This window comes from Monodelphis domestica, chromosome 1 (assembly GCF_027887165.1).
Source record: "Monodelphis domestica isolate mMonDom1 chromosome 1, mMonDom1.pri, whole genome shotgun sequence".
NCBI lineage: Eukaryota > Metazoa > Chordata > Mammalia > Didelphimorphia > Didelphidae > Monodelphis > Monodelphis domestica.
In genome coordinates this window covers 80,257,018-80,276,192 of record NC_077227.1, presented here as the reverse complement: position 1 = coordinate 80,276,192, position 19,175 = coordinate 80,257,018, and the positions used below count along the sequence as shown (strand labels likewise).

General features: G+C 37.9%; 1 protein-coding gene across 1 annotated transcript in view; it reads left to right on the top strand.

The window, feature by feature from the left end:
* Nucleotides 1-5,110: 5,110 nt before the first annotated feature.
* Nucleotides 5,111-19,175, top strand: part of ENTPD1 (ectonucleoside triphosphate diphosphohydrolase 1) — a 111,033-nt gene continuing 96,968 nt past the window's right edge. The window contains exon 1 of the mRNA XM_007478721.3: nt 5,111-5,292. Coding sequence (XP_007478783.1) covers nt 5,286-5,292 — 7 coding nt within the window. The 5' untranslated portion in view covers nt 5,111-5,285. The remainder of the gene's footprint in view (nt 5,293-19,175) is intronic.

Here is a 19,175-nt window from a genome sequence, read left to right as displayed (position 1 = left end):
AGCATGAAATGACATCAGTCTGAGCCCTGGTCTGAAGCCAGAGGCACTTATCTGACTCCCTTCAGTGAATAGCCATTGGGGAAATTCCATTAATTTCTGCCTGTTTAGAGCTACCCAGGGGAGCCTGTCCATCTCCTTTAGTCCAGGCTAGGAGAGGGGGCAGAGGGATGGGGGGGGGAGGGGGGGCAGAGGGACGGGCAGAAGGACCTTGACTTTTTCTTTATAAAATCCTATTCTTCATTATTCCAGGGGGTAGATGGCTCCATCCCCCAAAAGAAGCTGTGGTTCCATTTCTATCAGTCTGGGCCACAACTCCCTGCTAACTCCAATAAAAGCTTTGCCTGAGATGAACAGAGCTTGAGTGTCAAATTCTTTTGGAGTGAAATGGAACCCCAAACACAACAATCAGACTTGAGGGGAACTAGTGGCTTAAATGGAGACCCAATTCATCATTTTGATTGAGAGTTGGTATGGTTGCCTCAGAGTATCTTATAAATAATATATATTATATATTACATGTATAATATATTTTAGGTAATATATAATATGTATTATCTATATAATGCGATGAGGTAACTGAACCTATATATAAAACATATATGTATATAAATATATGTGTGTATGTTTTAAGTTTTTATGTATACATTATCCTTCCTCCTCCAACAGAATGCAAGATCTATTAGGGCAGGAGCAGTTTTCTTTTATTCCTTAGATCTCCAGCACTTAGCATTGTTTTTAACCCTTTTTGTTAACTGAATTTCTTCAGTGTAGGGAGCTCTGGGTGAAGAACTTTTACCTGGAAAGATCCACTTTGCAATTTATAATCTTAGAGAGTTACCTGGCAGCGCTGAGAGGTTAAGAGACTTTCCTAATGTTACTCAATCTTTAGCCATACTAGAAGCCAGATTTCCTAAACTGTAAGGCCACCTCTTTTTTAAATGCTTTATTAATCAACTTTGTTTTAACAGTACTTTTATAGATCATCCTCTATGAGAAGTCTCTTGTAACTATGTAAAACAATCAAACTAACAACACAGTGACCTCATTTGAAAGTGCAAAGAATATGCCATGCCTATGGCCCCTTTCACCTCTCTATCTTTAAGTGTTTTGTTTTTTTAAATGAACAGAAATCTGTTTTCTCTCCCTCTTGCCTCCCCAAACCATGGAGAAAAAAGGAAAAGAAACAATTTCTTGTTAACGAATATACATAGTCAAGAAAAATAAATTTCTTCATTTGCAGAAAATAAAAATAACTCATTCCGAACCCTAAATTCATCATTTCTGTCAGGAAATGGATAATATGCTTCATTGTTTTTTTGAATTATGGCTAACTATTTCATTGATCATAGTTCTTATAGTTTTCAGAGTTGCTTGTCTTTGCAGGATTGTTGTAATCATATAAAATCTCCCTGTTCATTTTATTCTTTGTCAACTTATAAAATTCTTTAAAAATGTCCATTCTTAAAATTGTTGTTAAAGTATAAATTGTTCTTCTGGTTCTACTTCCTTTACTTTGCATCAGTTAATGAAAAATCTTTTCCTGCCTTGTTGAAGTGATCTATTTCCTCAATTCTTACAGTGCAATCATATTCCCTCACATTCATATACCACAGTTTATTTATTCAACCATTCCTCAATTAATGGTATACTTTTAGTTTCCAGTTTTTTGCCACTACAAAAAGAGATGGTATAAAATTTTTTGTATATATTGAACCTTTTCCTCTTCCTTTGACATCTGTTGAGTGTAGGCTTAACAGTAGTACCAAAGGGTACTTATACTTAGTAAATTTTTTGTGCATTTCTGGAAAGCTAAATGCTTCTCAGAATGTTTGTATCCATCCACAGCTCTTCCAGCAGTGCATTGTGATATCTTTTTACTCACTGCCCCTTTAAGATTTGTCTTTTTTTTTGTCATTTAGGTGTATGCAGAGTGGTACCTCATACTTGTTTTAATTTGTTTTTCTCTAATTAGTAGTCATTTGGAATATTTTCCACTTGGTTTTAGATAGCCTTGATTTCTTTCTTTGAGAACTATCTGTTCTTATCTTTAGACCATTTATTAATTAAAGAATGGCTCTGATTCTTATAAATTTAAAATAATTCTTTATATATTTCGGAAAGGAGATTTTATCAGAAAGAGTTTCTGCAAAGAGGCCACCTTTCTATCCCCTAAATCATGCAGCCTCTAATCTGACACATAACAACAACTTAATACATGCTTGTTGAATTGGATTGAATCTACAAATCTTGATTTACTTAATGGACACTCATTCTCATAATGGAGAGATAGTGTGTGTGTAGTAAAAAGAACAGAGGACTGGGAACCAGAATTTCTAGTTCCATTTTCCTACTGAATAACTATGACATTGGGCAGATCACTTACTATTTCAGGTTTAGTTTCCTCAATTTTAAAATAAGAAGTTGACTTAGATAATTTTTATGGTCCCAATTCTAGACTGATGATTTATGAAATTTAAACAAGGGGTATGTCTAGGGTGAGTGAGTCTCCCTACCTCTTTCAGAAAGGGTCCTCAGCTCACCGATTCTTAGTTCCAGTCCCTATCACCAAGTATCATAATAGATGTGTGTGCTTATGTCTACACACACACACACACACACACACACACACACACACACACACAATGCTTTTGGGTATCTCAGGCTCACACTTTACCTTAGAGTTTGAGCTGTTCTGACTATAAAAAAAATACTTTTAAAACTTTTGAATCTTCTGAGAGGGGGAAATGGAAACTCAAGAGAATGTGGAGTGACATATAAATTATATCAAATTTTTGATGCCAGAATTGAGAATTCAGCTTCTGACTCATCTAGGTACTCTATCCTTCACCTGCATTATTTTTCTTTTGTCTTTTCTTTTCTTTTTAAAAGTTTATTTATTTAATTAATTAATTTTGATTATTTTCCCATGGTTACATGATTCATATTCTTTCCCTCTCCTCCTCCCACCCCTCTTCTGTGGCTGACACATAATTCCATTGGGTTTTACAAGTGTCACTGATCAAGACCCATTTCCATATTATTGATATTTGCAATAGAGTAATCATTTAGAGTCTACATCCCAAATCGTATCCCCATGTGATCAAGCAGTTGTTTTTCTGTGTTTCTACTCCTACAGTTCTTTCTCTGGGTGTGGATAGTGTTCTTTCTCATAAGTCCCTCAGAATTTCCCTTGATCATTGCATTGCTACTAGTAGAGAAGTTCATTACATTTGATCATACTGCAGTGTATCAGTCTCTGTGTATAAGGTTCTCCTGGTTGTGCTCTTCTCACTCTGAAAGATTTCCTTGAGGTGTTTCCAGTTCACATGGAATTCCTCTAGTTCATTATTCCTTTTAGCACAATAGTATTCCATCACCAACAGATACCACAACTTGTTCAGCCATTTCCCAATCAAAGGGCATCCCCTCATTTTCCAATTTTTTGCTACCACAAAGGGTACTATAAATAGCTATATTATAGCTATAAATATTTTTGTACACATATTTTTCCCTATTATCTCTTTGGGGTATAAACCCAGCAGTGGTATGGCACCAGCAATGTAGAGTTTTTGTGGCATCCCCTCCAACATTTATTACTTTCCTTTGCTGTCATGTTAGTCAATCTGTTAGGTGTGAGGTGGTACCTCAGAGTTGTTTTGATTTGCAGCTCTCTAATTATAAGAGATTTAGAACACTTTTTATGTGTTTATTGATAATTTTTATTTCTTTATCCAAAAACTGCCTATTCATGTCCTTTGCCCATTTACCAATTGGGGGATGGCTTGGGTGTTTGTGTGTGTGTGTGTGTGTGTGTGTGTGTGTGTGTGTGTGTGTTTTATACAATTGATTTAGTTCCTTGTAAATTTGAGTAATTAGAATCTTGTCAGAAGTTTTTGTGTAAAGATTTTTTCCCAATTTGTTGCTTCCCTTCTAATTTTGGTTGCATTGGTTTTGTTTGTATAAAACCTTTTTAATTTAATGTAATCAAAATTATTCATTTTATCATTGTTTTTCTCAAAAAATGTTTGGAGTTTTTTTCCCACTTTGAGTGACCAGAACTCTAATCATGTTAATTAGTTGCTTTCTGAGTATATTTCCTCATTCACAGAACAAGATTATAATATTTTCAATACTGACTTTCCAAGTTTGCCCTGAGTAAAGTGTTTTACAAAATTTCCAAATATTAAAATGGGTTACTATTTTTTCTGCTAACATCAAAAAAGAATACATGTAAACAATTTGTAATTTCCTCAGTTTGGGGGAATGCCTTCCAATTCTAAGACTTGGCACATTGTAGCAAGTTGTCTGAAAACACAAAGAAAGGTGTCAGCTACAGACCTGGAACCCCAGTCTTGCTGATTCCGAACCCATCATGCTATATCCACCAGACCAGCCTGCCTCTCAATAACAGTACAATGATACTATAGTACTACTATTGTATTTTTGTAACTGTAATGACAATGATATCAATAATCATTGCTCACATAAAAAAAAAAAAAAAGATTTGCTCCAATCAGGGAAAACACTGTAGTTTATATAGCACGTTAAAGTTTGCATAACGCTTTAGCAAAAATCTCATTTTGCAAAGTGGTCACTAACTACATACAGGTTAATCCCCATTTTACTGAGGCTCCCGAAGGTTAAATGACTGGGAGAGCAAGGACTATCTTTTGCTTTTCTTTGAATGCTTAGTTCTTACTCAGTACAGTACCTGATGTATAATAGGCGTTTAATAAGTGGTAATTGACCGACAGCTATAAAAATGCCAAAAGGGAGAAGTAACCCCAGATCCTTTCTGCCGCCCAGTCCGGGGCCGGTTCTGCCACACAGAGCTCCCAGTGAATTTAAGAAGAAACGGTTCATTAATTACCCAGCAGGAAAGCTGTCTCTGAAAGGCCAGAGGGTTTCCACTCCGTTATTTGGCTTCAAATACAATTTCTTTGCTTAAAACCTCTGGTGACTTCTCTAAAGAGAATCGGGATGCAAGGAACATCATAGAATTGCAGAATTCCAAATAAAAACTACATATTCCAGGGAGCCTCGGTTTGGCCCAGGAGATTTTTGTCTCTTGGACTCTCCTGAGTCACTTTGTTCTTTCGCGTCAATGAAAAAGACCCAGGGCGACCCCCTGCTTCCAGGTTCCTCCCGAAACTGAGTAGCCCCTCCCATTACGAAAGAGCTTATTATAGGAAGCTAAGTTTCATGATCACCTCTCATTGAGGCAGTGCTCAGCCCTGCAGCAGCTGAAAACCAAGAAAAGAGGAAGACACGGCCGCTGGCAGCTCATGGAGGGTAAGAGCGAAATGGATTTGACCTGAATCCTACCAACACCCGCCACAGTCTCTAAGAACAGTCAGTCTCCCTCCTCTCCTTTCCTCTCCCTCACCGCCCTAGAAGAACTTTTTCATCCCCTTCCTTCCCCTCGATAGCGAGGCTAGAGACAACTTTGAGGAAAAAAAAAAAAAACTGCTGAGAGAGAGAGAGAGAGAGAGAGAAAGAGAGAGAGAGAGAGAGAGAGAGAGAGAGAGACCTGTGTCATTGTCCTTGCAGCTCTTTCTTCCTCTGGCTAGAGAAGGGCACGGCTATTCATCAGCCGTTGGCACTCAGATTGGTTTGGGGGGAGAAGGAAGGAATATATCTCTCTGTGTTTCTTCAGGCTTCCTCTCCCTGGCTCTCCTCCTTTAGGTTTGTTGAAAGATGCTGGGATACTTGTCCTGGAGCTTTGTTTGGTTATTTTCCCCGCCTGCATTTTTTTTTTAAATTGTGAAGAAATGAGCAACGGAGGCTTCCTTGCCGGGACTTTGTCTTGAGAAGTGATGTGGGGAAAGCTTCTTCCTACTGGTCCTGGGGGTTGGGTGCCTAGCAAGAGATTGAAAGCTTAGGGGCGGGGGGAGGGGACAGGAAGAGTCACTGTCTGGTAAAAAGAAGAAAGGGCATGTGGGACTCACCATCAGTAATTAGAGTTTGGTCTAGCGACTTATCTGAGGGAACATTCTCATAGCCACTGTTTTAAGTCATGGGGGCCTCTAAACTGCAAAGAGTTTTCACCTTCAACCCAAGAAAGAGTTCTCCCATAGAATGAACAATGGATAGGGGTACCCTAGGTGCCTTCCCTTGCTTTTCCTTGTCTTGTCTTGTCTTGCCTTGACTTTCTTCTTCCTTCGTTCCTTCCTTCCCTCCCTCCCTCCCTCCCTCCCTCTCTCTTGGTCTCTGTCTCTCTGTCACTTCCTTCTCCATCTCTCCCTCCCTCCTTCTCTCTCTCTCTCTCTCTCTCTCTCTCTCTCTCTCTCTCTCTCTCTCTCTCTCTCTCTCTCTCTCTCTCTCTCTCTCTCTCCCCTTTTCCCTCTCTCTTTTCCTCTCCTACTTCTTCCATTAGGTGTTTTCAGGCTACTTTTCAATCCATCAACCTACACTTCTTTTCTAATCCCTATTAAGTGTCTGTTGCTGTGCAAAACTAAATAAAAAGGAAAAAAAGTAAAACAGTACCTGCTCTCAAGGAGCTTGTTTTAACTTCTAATGGAAATGAAAGGACATTCTAACCAGGGTGCCAGGGAGAATACTGAAGTACTTTTACAAGTTGTCCAGCAATTGCATATATTCCCTAGATAATAGGTTGCATTTTAGATAATTCAAACTGTTAACTAAGGATTAGAAATTCACAAGTTTAAATGCTGTGAGGGGGAAAAAGGAAGAATAAAGGAATTTTGAAATAGAGCCTTACTTACTGCTATCATAGTGGATGGAGTGTTGGACTTAACAGAAAGAGTGGGTTCAGATTCCCTATCTCAGTCTAATTGTATGATCCTGGGCAAGTCACCACTAGCCTACTCTGAACCTCAGTTTCCCTTTCTGAAAAATGGAGATAATGCACCTATCTCAGGATTTTTGTGAGGATCAAATGACATAATGAATACAAAGTTTTACAAACCTTAAAGTGCTATATAACTGACAATTGTTATTTACTTTTAAGTCTATTGTTATCACTATATTCTTGAATCTCTAATCATTTTTATTATGCAGAAGATGAAAGAATAATCAGAGAAAAATCAATAGCAAATCCCAGAGGTTTTGTGGCAGCTGATTCTGTCTTGGAACATACCTAAAAGAGTTGTGTGGAAAGGACGTTGGTCTGGGACTTAGAAAATATGAGTTTATGGGAGCAGCTAGGTGACTCAGTGGATTTAAAGCCAGGCCTAACGATGGAAGTCCCTGGGTTCAAATCTGACCTCAGATATTTCCTAGCTATGTGGCCCTGGGCAAGTCACTTAACTCCCATTGCTTAGCCCTGACCATTCTTCTGCCTTGGTATCAATACAAAGTATTGATTCTAAAACAGAAAGTAAGGGTTTAAAAAAAGGAAGAAAGAAAGAAAGAAAATCTGAGCTCATGCCCTAGAAGGCACCTTCATCATCAGCTATTTAACACTAGCTAAGCCACTTAGCCACACAGGAAGATTTGGATTCCAATTCTGAAGCTCTTGCTTTTCTGGTATTTCAGACAACTGACTAGAATATGTTGTCTTGGAATTGGAAGAAGTTCCCTAAACTGAAGAAATTACAAGTTATTTACATGAATAATTTTTTTGTTATTAGCAACTAGACTCATCTTTCTACTAAAACCCTGTAATCTAGTTGTAAGAGAAACTCTGTGTGAATGTGAGTTATTTTGTATGCAAAGTATTGGTGCTATTGGAAATAATTCAGCCTTTGCTACTTTCCATGTAGTTTTATATTGTGTCTTCCGAGATTCTGGCAATGATTCTATAATTTAAGTAGACAGATATTATTCCCATCTAACAGAATAAGGAAATGGGCTAAGAGAGTTCAAGTAGCTTACTCAAGGTCACACAACTGAAGAGTAGCAGAACTCTAGCCATAAATAAGGCACAATAGTGTTATAGATCTGAGCGTAGGGAAAGTTCTCCTGATTTCTGTCTTAGCATTCCTTCCTCCATGCTACAAAGATAAAAGTTTCCTTGACTGACCTTCACTTGGAAGTCTTACCATTACAGTTACAAAGCAAATATTTATTTAGGAGATAGAGGAAACTGTCCAAGACAGCTCTGAGTCTGAAAGTTGGAAGGAATCTTAGAAAATATCTAACCCCAGATCCCCTGTTTTTACAGACAAGAAAACTGAGCTCCAATTAAGTTACTTGCCCATGTTAGCTTGGGCACGGCTAGTTGCTTCCAGACCTGGGTCTAGGATCTCACTTCATCAAATGACAGTAATGCTGGAAAAGGACCTCAGTGGGTATCTAGTACAATCCTCTCAGTTTATAGATTTGGATGTCCAGAGAATCAGTCATCCAACCACCATTCCTTAAAATATTGTTTTTGGAGATAAAGCAATTTGCCAAATGTCAGGGATTTGATAATTGGCAAAGCCAAGCTTTTAATTCAGAATCGTTTTGTTATTTCAAAACCAAAAGAGTTAGCCCTGAACTATACTGTACTCTTGACTTCTAGGCCAGTCCTCTGTGTACTCTCTGATTCCTTCATAGAGGTTCCCCCATGGAGTTGTCTGGGTGGGAAAGCTTTAGTACCATGCAATTCAGTGTACCAATCATATTCCTCTTACTTGGCATGCATTGTGCTAAGTACTGGGGGATACAAAGATCAAAAAATGGCTAGGGGAGGGAAGGTGGGAATGGACTTGAGGTATGATAAAAATAGCTAACAGCTAACAATTATATAACACTTTAAGGCTAGAGCATAATGGCTTAAAGCAAATGCAAGTTTTTGGAAGGAATAACAAATGAAAGACACTTCATATAAAATCAACCAATAAGTGTAGGGTTCTCATAATATTTTTTCAAAATGAGTTTATTAAGTGTTGGTTTTGGGCCAAGTACTTGGCATACAGAGACAAAAAAAAAACTTCCTGCCCTCTAGACGTTTATTTTCTCAGGTGAGGGGAGTGTAGAAATGTAAAATAGATACAGAGTAACTTCTAATGATGGGGCAAGCTGTTAGCTAGGGTAGACTTTTTGTAGGATTTAGCACTTGAACTGGTCTTGTAAGAAAGAAAGTAATTTTGTGACTAGGGCAGCTAGGTTGCACACTGAATAAAAACACCAGACCTGGAGTCAGGAAGTCTTGAGTTCAAATTTGGACTTAAACACTTATGAACTATATCAGCCTGGGCAAGTCACTTAAACCTTGTTTGCTTCAGTTTTCATCTCTATAAAAGGAGCTAGAGAAAGAAATGGAAAGCACTCCAGAATCTTTGCCAAGAAAACCCCAAATGGAGTCAGCAAAAATTGGAAATAATCAAACAACAATAAAACCATTCTGTGAGTCAGAGGTAAAGCTCTGTATTCTAGGCTTGAGAAGCAGCCTGTGCAAAGAAGGAAGGAAAGAACACAGAATAGCAAACTGACTAGATTGGCTAGGAAGAGAGTATGGGGAAAATAGTAATTCATGATAAGCTTGGAAAAGAATTCTGGCATCAGATGGTCAAAGACTTTAAAAAGAAACAGTAGAGACTGTATTATATTCTGAGGGCAGAATGGAGCCACTGAAGTTTCTTGAGTAAGGTAATGATATCAACAGATTGGTGCATTAGGAATAACAATTTGGCAGCGATGTGGAGGATGATAATTTGAATAACTTTAAAAAATGAATGATGATGGTATTGTCATCAGAAAGGAGAGAGGAAATTTACAGAGGGAAAAAGAATGAATTTTGTTTTAGACCTTTTGAATTTGAGATGTCTATGGGACTCCAGGTGGAGCTGTCCAATATTGCTGTTGGTTTTGTAGGAATGAAATTCAATAGAGTGAAGTAATAGATGAACTCATAGAGCTTATGAGGTCACCAAGAGAGTGTAGAAGAACAGGAGAGGGTCCAAGACAGAGACCTGGATTTGTATAGGTGTTGTGTATGAGAGTAAAAAAAGAATAATGATCCTACAAAGGAAACTGAGAAGAGGCAGCTAGACTAGTAGGATGACAGTGGGAGACCAGATCATGCAAACCCAGAGAAGAGAGGGTTTCCAGAGGAAAAGCCTGGTCAATAGCAGAGAGGTCAAGAAAGAAGGACAGGCACTGAGAAGAAGCCATTGGATTTGGCAATTAATATATCATTGGCAACCTTGTGGGACAGTAGTTTTAATTGAGTGATGAGGTGAGAAGCCAGATTGCAAGGAGTTGAAAAGTGAATGGAGACAATAAGTGTGGACATCTTGTTCTAGGAGTTTGGCTAAAAGAAAAAGATGAGATGCAGGACTTGAGGAGAACATATTAAGACTTTATATTTTTATTTCTATTTTCACTGGAACTTTGTTTTCATGAGTATAGTCATAGCAGATCAGCTCCTCTGTAATTTATGGCTTGGGAAAGTTGCCTAGGGGCATTCAGTGTTTAAGTGACTTGTTCAGGGTCACATGGCCAATATCTATTAGAGCCACATTTTCCTTACTCTCTTTTTATTAATTCTCTGAATTCAAGCTGTTTGAGGGTGGGGAGAATATCTTGTTTTGCTTAAGAGGATGAAATGAAAAACTGGGCAGTGGCCACTTGACACCAGGGAAGAGAGCTGACCCCAAGACAGAAGGGGAAGGAGAAGACGAGTCGTATAGAAAAGAAAGACAGACAGAATGCCAGTACTTTGTCTAGTGTCTTAATGCCAATGCTTTATCTAAGCCTGGCCCTGTTTACATGGTGGGTAAAGAAGATGTGTGGGATATTCTGGTCTTTTTTCATACAGTGGCAGCTTAGCAGCACTATTACTGAAAACACTTGGCATCCTTTAACCTTTACTGCAATTCGGTTCAATTCAACAAAGTTTAATTAAGCCTGCTTTGTACAGAGCACTGTGCTAGGAGGATGGAGATCCAAAGCCCAAAACAAGTTATATTTCTGCCATTAAGGAGCCTATAGTTTCAATCTCAATTTGTATGTATTAACAAAGGAATGTAACTTTGAGGTGATTGTGAGTCTTTTGGAAAACAGCTGAGTACAGAAAGAAACACTGGATTTGGAGGCCTGGGTTGAGTCTCTGGCCTTATTCCTTTTTTAATTATCTGACCTGGAACAAGTTCTATCTGTAAAATTAGGAAAATAATATCTGTACTCCCAGTTCCACAGGGTTCTGTATGTGTGTCCAATATTTATTGAATGCAATATATGTTAAGGGTGTGTTATCTACAGAACACTATATAAATGAGAGCTTCATCCTTGGCATATTCTATCACCACCTGAACAGAGGGTAGGGATTATGTTTGTTTGCTTTGGAGGGACACTATGGACAAACTGTTATGGTAAGGTAGAGGGAAGTGGGGAAAAGCAGGTTTGTAGTAATACAAAAACCACGAATGACGTTTGGCTCTGGAAGAAACTTAGCAAGAGCATATGCATAGTTGTTTTGACTTCGAGATGTAAATAAGGGAAGGAAGAACATTGTTCAGTCAACTCATTTATTTGAGTGCCTGGATTCTACAAAAATTTAGTTAAAATATTGAGAAGCATATTAAAAATGTTGTTGTTGCTGTTCAGTTATTTCCAGCTGCTTTTGACTCTTCTGGGACCCCATTTGGGGTTTTCTTGGCAAAGATACTGGAGTAGTTTGCCATTTTCTTCTCCAGATCATTTCACAGAGGAGGAAACAGGGGCAAGCAGGGTTAAGTGATCTGCCCAGAGTTACCCAGCTAGAAAGTGTCTCAGGCCAGATTTGAACACAGGAAAATGAGTCTCCCTGACTCCAGGCCCAGTGTTCTATCCACTTTTGTGTTTGCAAAATGTGTTTTATATATGTTACCTTATATTGTCCCCACAACAGCCATGGGAGGTGGGTCTCATTATTTTCCCCATTTTAAACAAGAAGAAACTGAAGCAGACAGAGTTTTGGTATGTCCAGGGTCACACAACTAGTTAAGTATCTGAGACAGGATTCAAACTCAGGGTTTCCTGACAAAAATTTGACATTATCTATTTCACCACTTAAAAAAACAAAGAAATTTTACACATGGCACCTGCCCTCTGATAATTTATAAAATTCATGAGGATCTAAGACAGGGAGAAATATCTACTTCCCAATGCTAATTGGCTCTGGGAAAACATACTGTTAGGAAAAACAATCTTACTAGGGGCAGTTGTTTCTATAGGAATATTGTAATAGATACATAATGAAAACCAACTTTACAAGTAACATTTGGTTCTAGTGTTACAGTTTTATTTTTTTTTAACCCTTACCTTCCGTCTTGGAGTCAATACTGTGTATTGGCTTCAAGGCAGAAGAGTGGTAAGGACTAGGCAATGGGGGTCAAGTGACTTGCCCAGGGTCACATAGCTGGGAAGTGTCTGAGGCCAGGTTTGAACCAAGGACCTCCCATCTCTAGGCCTGGCTCTCAATCCATTGAGCTACCCAGCTGCCCCTGTTACAGTTTCATTTTGAAACATTTGAGAGACATGATGGCATTGTGGATCAACTCTGGGTTTGTAGGCATTAAGACCTGGCTTCAAATCCTGCCTTAAACAACTAGCTGTGTGACTTTGGACAAGCAGTTTAACCTTCCCCCCTGCCTCAGTTTCTTTAACTTTAAAATGAGGGTGGTTGCCTCTAAGCTATCTTGAAATTCTAAATCTATGATCCTGAATTAATTGGCTAGATTAATTTCTATTCCTTTTATTTCATAAAGTGAGTTTATATTTATATTTTACATTTGTAAGAGCATAGCCAACAATACAAGACTGCACTAGTAAATGCCCCGGAAATTGTACAAACCTTCATTATTAGAGCAATTAAGAAGAGGGAGACATTTTGGGGAGTAGAGGGGCATTAGACAAGGCTTCAAAGAGGAGATGAGACATGAGCTGATCCTGGAAGGATGAAAAGGATCTGTGGTAGGCAGAGAATGGGAAAGACCTTCAAAGCAGACGTGAAGAATGATGGTTTCGAGGTGTGGACACATAAGGTGCATTTGAGACAATGAGTAGATCAACTTGGCTAGAGAGGAAGGCTCCAATATGGGAGCTGTGAGATAGAAGGTTGAACACAGATCATAAAGGATCCCAAGTACCAGAGTAAGGCAATGTTACAACATAAGTAGGATGGGCAGGATAAATTGAAGGATACCTTCCAGGCTGCTAATTCACTCTGGAGGGACCCTCCAAATTAATGCAATATATTGATGGCTATGACCTCAGCCAAGTCATAGTGGCTAGTTCCTGCTCCCATTCATCAGAATTATGGGAGACTGAAGGAGATTTGGCTTTTTCTGAAATTAGATCTGTGTGTGGTTCCCAATGGAGATAAATGGAAAATTGCCTTCAGCATTTGATATGATCATTTTGAATATCTGGTCATGTTCTTAGAACTATGTAATGCCCTTAGCTTCCAGGAAAATATTTTCTGGGATTTCTTAAACTCTTTGAAGTTGTGTAGTCAAGGGAACACTTGTTCTCTTCTCCAGATGTGTGTCCATGGATGTATCCATACATGTTATTTTAGCTTTTCAACACCTCAGAGGATACTCTCTCTGAAGGAAATGAAAAAAAATGCCTATTTGGGAGAGAAGAAAAGAGTTTCTTAGTGATGTCATCTTCCCCAGTGGGCTTTGGATTGATCCAGGTCAAGTGGTGACTTGTTAAAGAATTGTGGATCACCCAGAGATGTTGGGGAAGAGGGGTGCCAGATTTCTTAGGCCTCAGAGAGCTTTGAAGGAATGGCATCCAAATATTCTTCCACACCATTAGAACGGATAGTCTATTTTCATTGACCCTCCAAGAGCCCAGGCAGCCTTAGACAACCAAAAGCAGTTTCCATTTCCAGAAATTAGAGTTGGAAGAAATCTTGGAAAACCTCTAATCTAACTCTTTTATTTTCTAAATGCGGAAAGCAAAGTCCAAGGTCATAAAATGACTTACTTCTCTTTGTACCTTCAGTGTATAACACAATGATTGACATATTTTCCCCTTTCAACTTATGATTTCAAAGATATAGAGAACTCCTTGTACTGAAACTCTCTCTATTTCTGTGGATTAGAGAATGTCAAATACAATTTAAAGTCTAGGTTATGCCTAGAGGTTACATTGCTTTGTAGATGATCACCTAGGTAGTGTGTATCAGAGGCTGAATATAATTCCATATAATTCTGACCTCAAAGAGATCCCTGTTGCCAGAATACCACATTACCCATCCTGGCACATAGCAGGCATTTAATTGATGCTTGTTAAATTGCATCAAAATATCCAAGTTCATGAAGACAACAAGGTTCTTATAACTCAAGTCCCTGAGCTCCAAATCCTCTCAACCTATAATAGCCCTTTGCAATGGCTGGGGATGCTTTTAAACAAACTCTAGAGGCCATCTTGGTATGCCAGCCACCCAACAAACTGCCCCATCTACCCAGGGGTATTCTGGTAAATGTTTAACAAACACATCTCTTGAAGAAAAAAAAAAGTATGCACACACTCATGCACATCTAAGTTCAATTTGTATTGTTAACACTTTTTAAAGTCAAACAATCAAAGCAATAAATTAAACCCTGATCTGGAGTTGATCTCAGAGAAGTAAATGTTTATTTTGAAATTTTAATGATCAGCTCTTCAAACCAATTAGAGCTGGCTCCAGCACACTTTCCATACTTACCCCTGTACATTCACCACTTAAGCAGTAATCTGGTATTTGGAATGGAGAGCTTCTAGTCTTTGATTCTAGAGAAATGGCAACATCTACTGAAAAGGTCTACATTTTATTTGGTTACTAAGATATCAAAAGGCCTCTTGATTTTTTCCGATCAGTAAAATATCTGATACTCCATCAGGACCCAGAGAATGATAAGATGACTTCAGGATTCTTTGACAGTTTCTGAATCAATGGAATTACCTAGGATTCTAGGATTGAGAAATCTTACCTACTATAAATGAGGAAACTGAGGCCTAGTCAAAGTGATTTAAATTTATACAAGAATTAAGTAAATAGGGGGAAGTTATGTTAGTGGATTGAGAGCCAGGATTAGAGACAGGAGGTCCTGGGTCCAAACCTGGCCTCAGACACTTCTTAGATATGTGACCCAGGGCAAGTCATTTAATCCCCATTGCTTAGTCCTTATCACTCTGACTTGGAACCAATAAATAATATTGATTGTAAGATAGAAGGTAAGGGTTTTCTTTTTAAAGAATTAAGTAAATAACAGGCTGGAATTTGAACCCAGGTGTTCTGATTTAAAATTCATTGTTTTTTCCATTGACCCCTTTGCCTCAAATTGTTGCCCAAGGTCCAGAATGAGAAAGCAAACAAAGCTATCAAACCTTTCTGGTTCACCTTCATACTCTCTAAAAGCGATTCATAAAATGTTATTTCAGAGAATTTCACAACTGGAAGGGACCTCAGGACTAGAAGAGACTGAATGTCTCATCCAATTTGAAACAAAATCCCCTTTTACAACATGCCTAACAAGTGATTATTCAGCTCCAGATATTTTTAACCTTTTTTTGTGTGTGTATCTGGGGAAGTCTATGGATCCCTTCTCTGAATAATGATTTTAAGGGAAGTAATTAAAATGAAGGAAATGCTAAATTACTGTTAAGAGTTTTTTCCAGTTCAAATTTCATAGACCCTCTGAAATCTCTCTGTGGACTGAGTTAAGAACTGCTAATCTTTCCATTGCTTAAAGACCTCAAGTGAGAGTGAACACACTATTTTTAGTGCAACCAATTTCACTTTGGGGATAGTTTTTTGTTAATTTTGTGAAGATTGGATTTAGCTATCTCCTGATTATAACAATGAAGATACTTCGCTCTTAAAAAAAGTGTAATCGCCTGTAACAATGAAGGTACTTCGCACTTCCTTTATAGTGAAGCTAGAATTGTAAGCTACAATCTATTTTTAGGTTTTAACTACAAAAAAGTGTTAAGTAACTACAAAAGGTGAACTTAACAAAAGAGTTGTTAAGTAACTCAAAAAGATATAATCTAACCAGAGAAGGTGAGAAGTAAAGAATGGGCAGTCCTGGAGAAAATCTAACCAAAGAAGTTGAGAACTAAAGAATAGGCAGTCCTGGAGAAAAGCGTCTGCTGTGATTGGTAGATGTGAAAATTTAGAGGAGGTGACACAAGAGAAAAAGGTCTTTAAATAGAGGGAAAAAAGACTGAAGAGGGATTCGGATTCAGACATTCAGATGAGTTCCGACACAGTCAGTCACCTGGGCTTGGAGTGAAGGATCAGTCACTCGGAGCTGAAGGGAAGACGGACATTCAGACATTTGGACACTGACTTGGAGGAGCAACTGGAAGACCTACACCCAGACTTCTCTTAGACTGTTACCATTGGTGAGTGAAAAACTGACTTAGTGACCCCACATTTCTGGAGATGTGAAGCCTCCAGGAAAGGTCCAACTGCTTGAGACCCTTTTCCCCTGGCTGGGGCTTAGAAATTCTAACTGGTCTCAGAAGAAGCCAGAGTTTCTCTCTCTCTCTCTCTCTCTCTCTCTCTCTCTCTCTCTCTCTCTCTCTCTCTCTCTCTCTCTCTCATTCCTTAATATCTTCCTTCTATTGTAAAAATTGTAAATAAATTACCATAAATTCTATTGACTTTAGTAATTCATTTTGGGATTTAGAATTAAATCCCTGGTGACCACCTAATAATAACATATTATCAATCCAACCACAAATTAATTTTAATAATTGCTAGTTTTTCTTTACATCAAACCTAAGCTTACCTTTTGGTAACTTCTGCCCATTGCTTCCAGTTCTACTCTCTGGGAACCAAGCAAGACAAGCCTATTCTCTTCCACTTGACAGCCCTTCAGATACTTAAAGACATTCTATCATTTAAAGACATTCCCAAACCCTTTGTTCCCCCATGTTTTCTCATCTCTATGCTAAATGACCAAACATCTCAAATGCCTCCTATTCATCTTTATATGGCAAAACCTTGAAGTCTTTCAATATCTTGGTTTCCTACCTTTGAAAGCTTATCAGTATTCTTCCTAAAATGGAGTGTCCCAAACTGAGCACAGTCCTCTCTTCAGATATGCATTGACTATAAAGGACTGCATTTGGAAGTATTATTTTTCTGTTCCTGGATACTATTTCTTCTTCAGTTTTTACTGGTGTTTTTTGGCAGCCATAACACCCTATTCATTCATATTGAGCTCAGTCTACTAAAACCTCCATCTCTTTTGCAGAATTATTGCTGTCTGTCTAGTCACATTCTGTACTTGTGAAATTGATTTTTTTTTTAACTCAAGTATAAGATTTACATATGTCCTTATGGATTCCATTGTATTTCATTCATCTGAGTGTCCTAACTTTATGTTTTTCAAAGTCCTTTCAGAGGGTTCCTAGTTTAAGACTAGTTTCCTAAGATATTTATTTTCTAATATTTCTAATGTATTCTAATTCTAATATATCCAAATATTTCTAATGGTAAACATTGATAATGTTGCCCATATAAACAAAAGGTTTTTTTTAAGGGAAGGATCTGAAGTAATTTTTAAGAGTATAAAGAGGTCTGGAGATCAAAAAGATTAAGAATTGCTATACTAGTCTACTAAGACCTTTCTCAATTTTGACTCTGTTATCTTGTGTATGTTAGTTATCTCATCTAACACTATGTCTTCTGCAGATTGATGTACATACCATCCATGCCTTTACCTAAGTCATTGTTAAAAAATGTTAGGCAGCAGAGGGCGAGACACAGAACCCAAAAGTATTCCATTGGAGTTCAAGTTGAAAAGTAGCCCTAGGATGTACTACACTCACCTTATTTCACCCATTGACTCCTTCTAAGGTGATGCCAAACCATTAGCCCTCTGGAGTTCATTCAAATAGTTCGGAATTCACCAATTTATATTATTATCTAGTTCAATGGTATAAAAATCAAATAGAAATGGGATCTCTGAAGGCAGCATATTGACTTAGGAAACTACATATTAACATTCTATTCTATTCTATTTTTATTTATTTTGTTAAATATTTCTCAATTACATTTAAATCTGGCTCAGGGACTTATGAGTGCTGTCAGTTCTGTGTTTGTCATTTCTTATCTAGCTTGTATTCTACTAGAATAGCACAAAGTTATCAAATACATCAATTGCTTTGTTCAAATCTTAAGTGAACTATATCTACAGCATTTCCCTGATCTGGCCATTTAATAAACTTGTCAAAAATGGGAATAAGATTAGTCATCGTCATCATCATCATCATCATCATTTCTGTCCCCTAAAGTAGAAACATAGAATAAAAACAACTGTTTGATCATATGGGTTGATGGGAATATGATTGGGGATGCAGACTGTAAGCGATCACCCTAAATGTAAAAACCCAGTGGAATTTCTCATTGGCTACTGGAGGGTGGAGGGAGAAGGGGAAGGAAAAAACATGAATCATGTAACCATGGGAAAATATTCTTAATTAATTAATTAAATAAAAACTTCAAATAAAAAAATCATTTCTGACCCCTTTAGAGAGCAATTAGGTGGGGGCAGTGAATGGAATGCTGGGCCTAGAGTCACAAAGACCCAAGCTCTCATCCAACCTCAGACACTTTCTAATGGATACTCTGGGCAAAGTCTTTTAAATCTGTCTCTGTTTCCTCAAACATAAAACAGTGATAACAGCACCTATTACTCAGGGTTGTTGTGAGAATCAAATGAGATAATATTTATCAAGTGCCTCATACAGGACCCAGCATATAGTATGTACCACATAAATGCTAGTTATTATTTTTATTACCTCAAATCCAATATTCTTTCTACTATATGTCAGTTGTCTCAATAACAGCTATTAAAATTAAGCATTCCTCAGAGATCTTGGGGCTTTGGGAGTTTGGGTGAATGATAAACCTTTTTTATTGTATTGCTTAAGATTTTCTTGTGTAAGAGAATAGGAACGTGATTTTCCTCTGCGTACACTTTACTCCTTCCCCCTCTCCTTTAATTGATATAGTCATGCATAATGCCTTTTTAATGTATTAATAAAGTATAACATTATGTGATCCCTTTCTAAGGTACAAATGACTTTCTGACAGAATGAAGGAGGGAATTGGGGAAAAGATAGTTACTTTTCTGGGGGATTTAAATAGCTAAGTCCTGGACAAATTCCATCAGTTGGAGAGTAAGAAGAATTTAAATTGCAAACTACAGATTGCCTGCAGGGACTGCTGATGCTGGGAGATAGGAGGGAATTTCTCTGTCCTCAATCCTTTGAAAGCAATCAGATAGTTTAGAAGG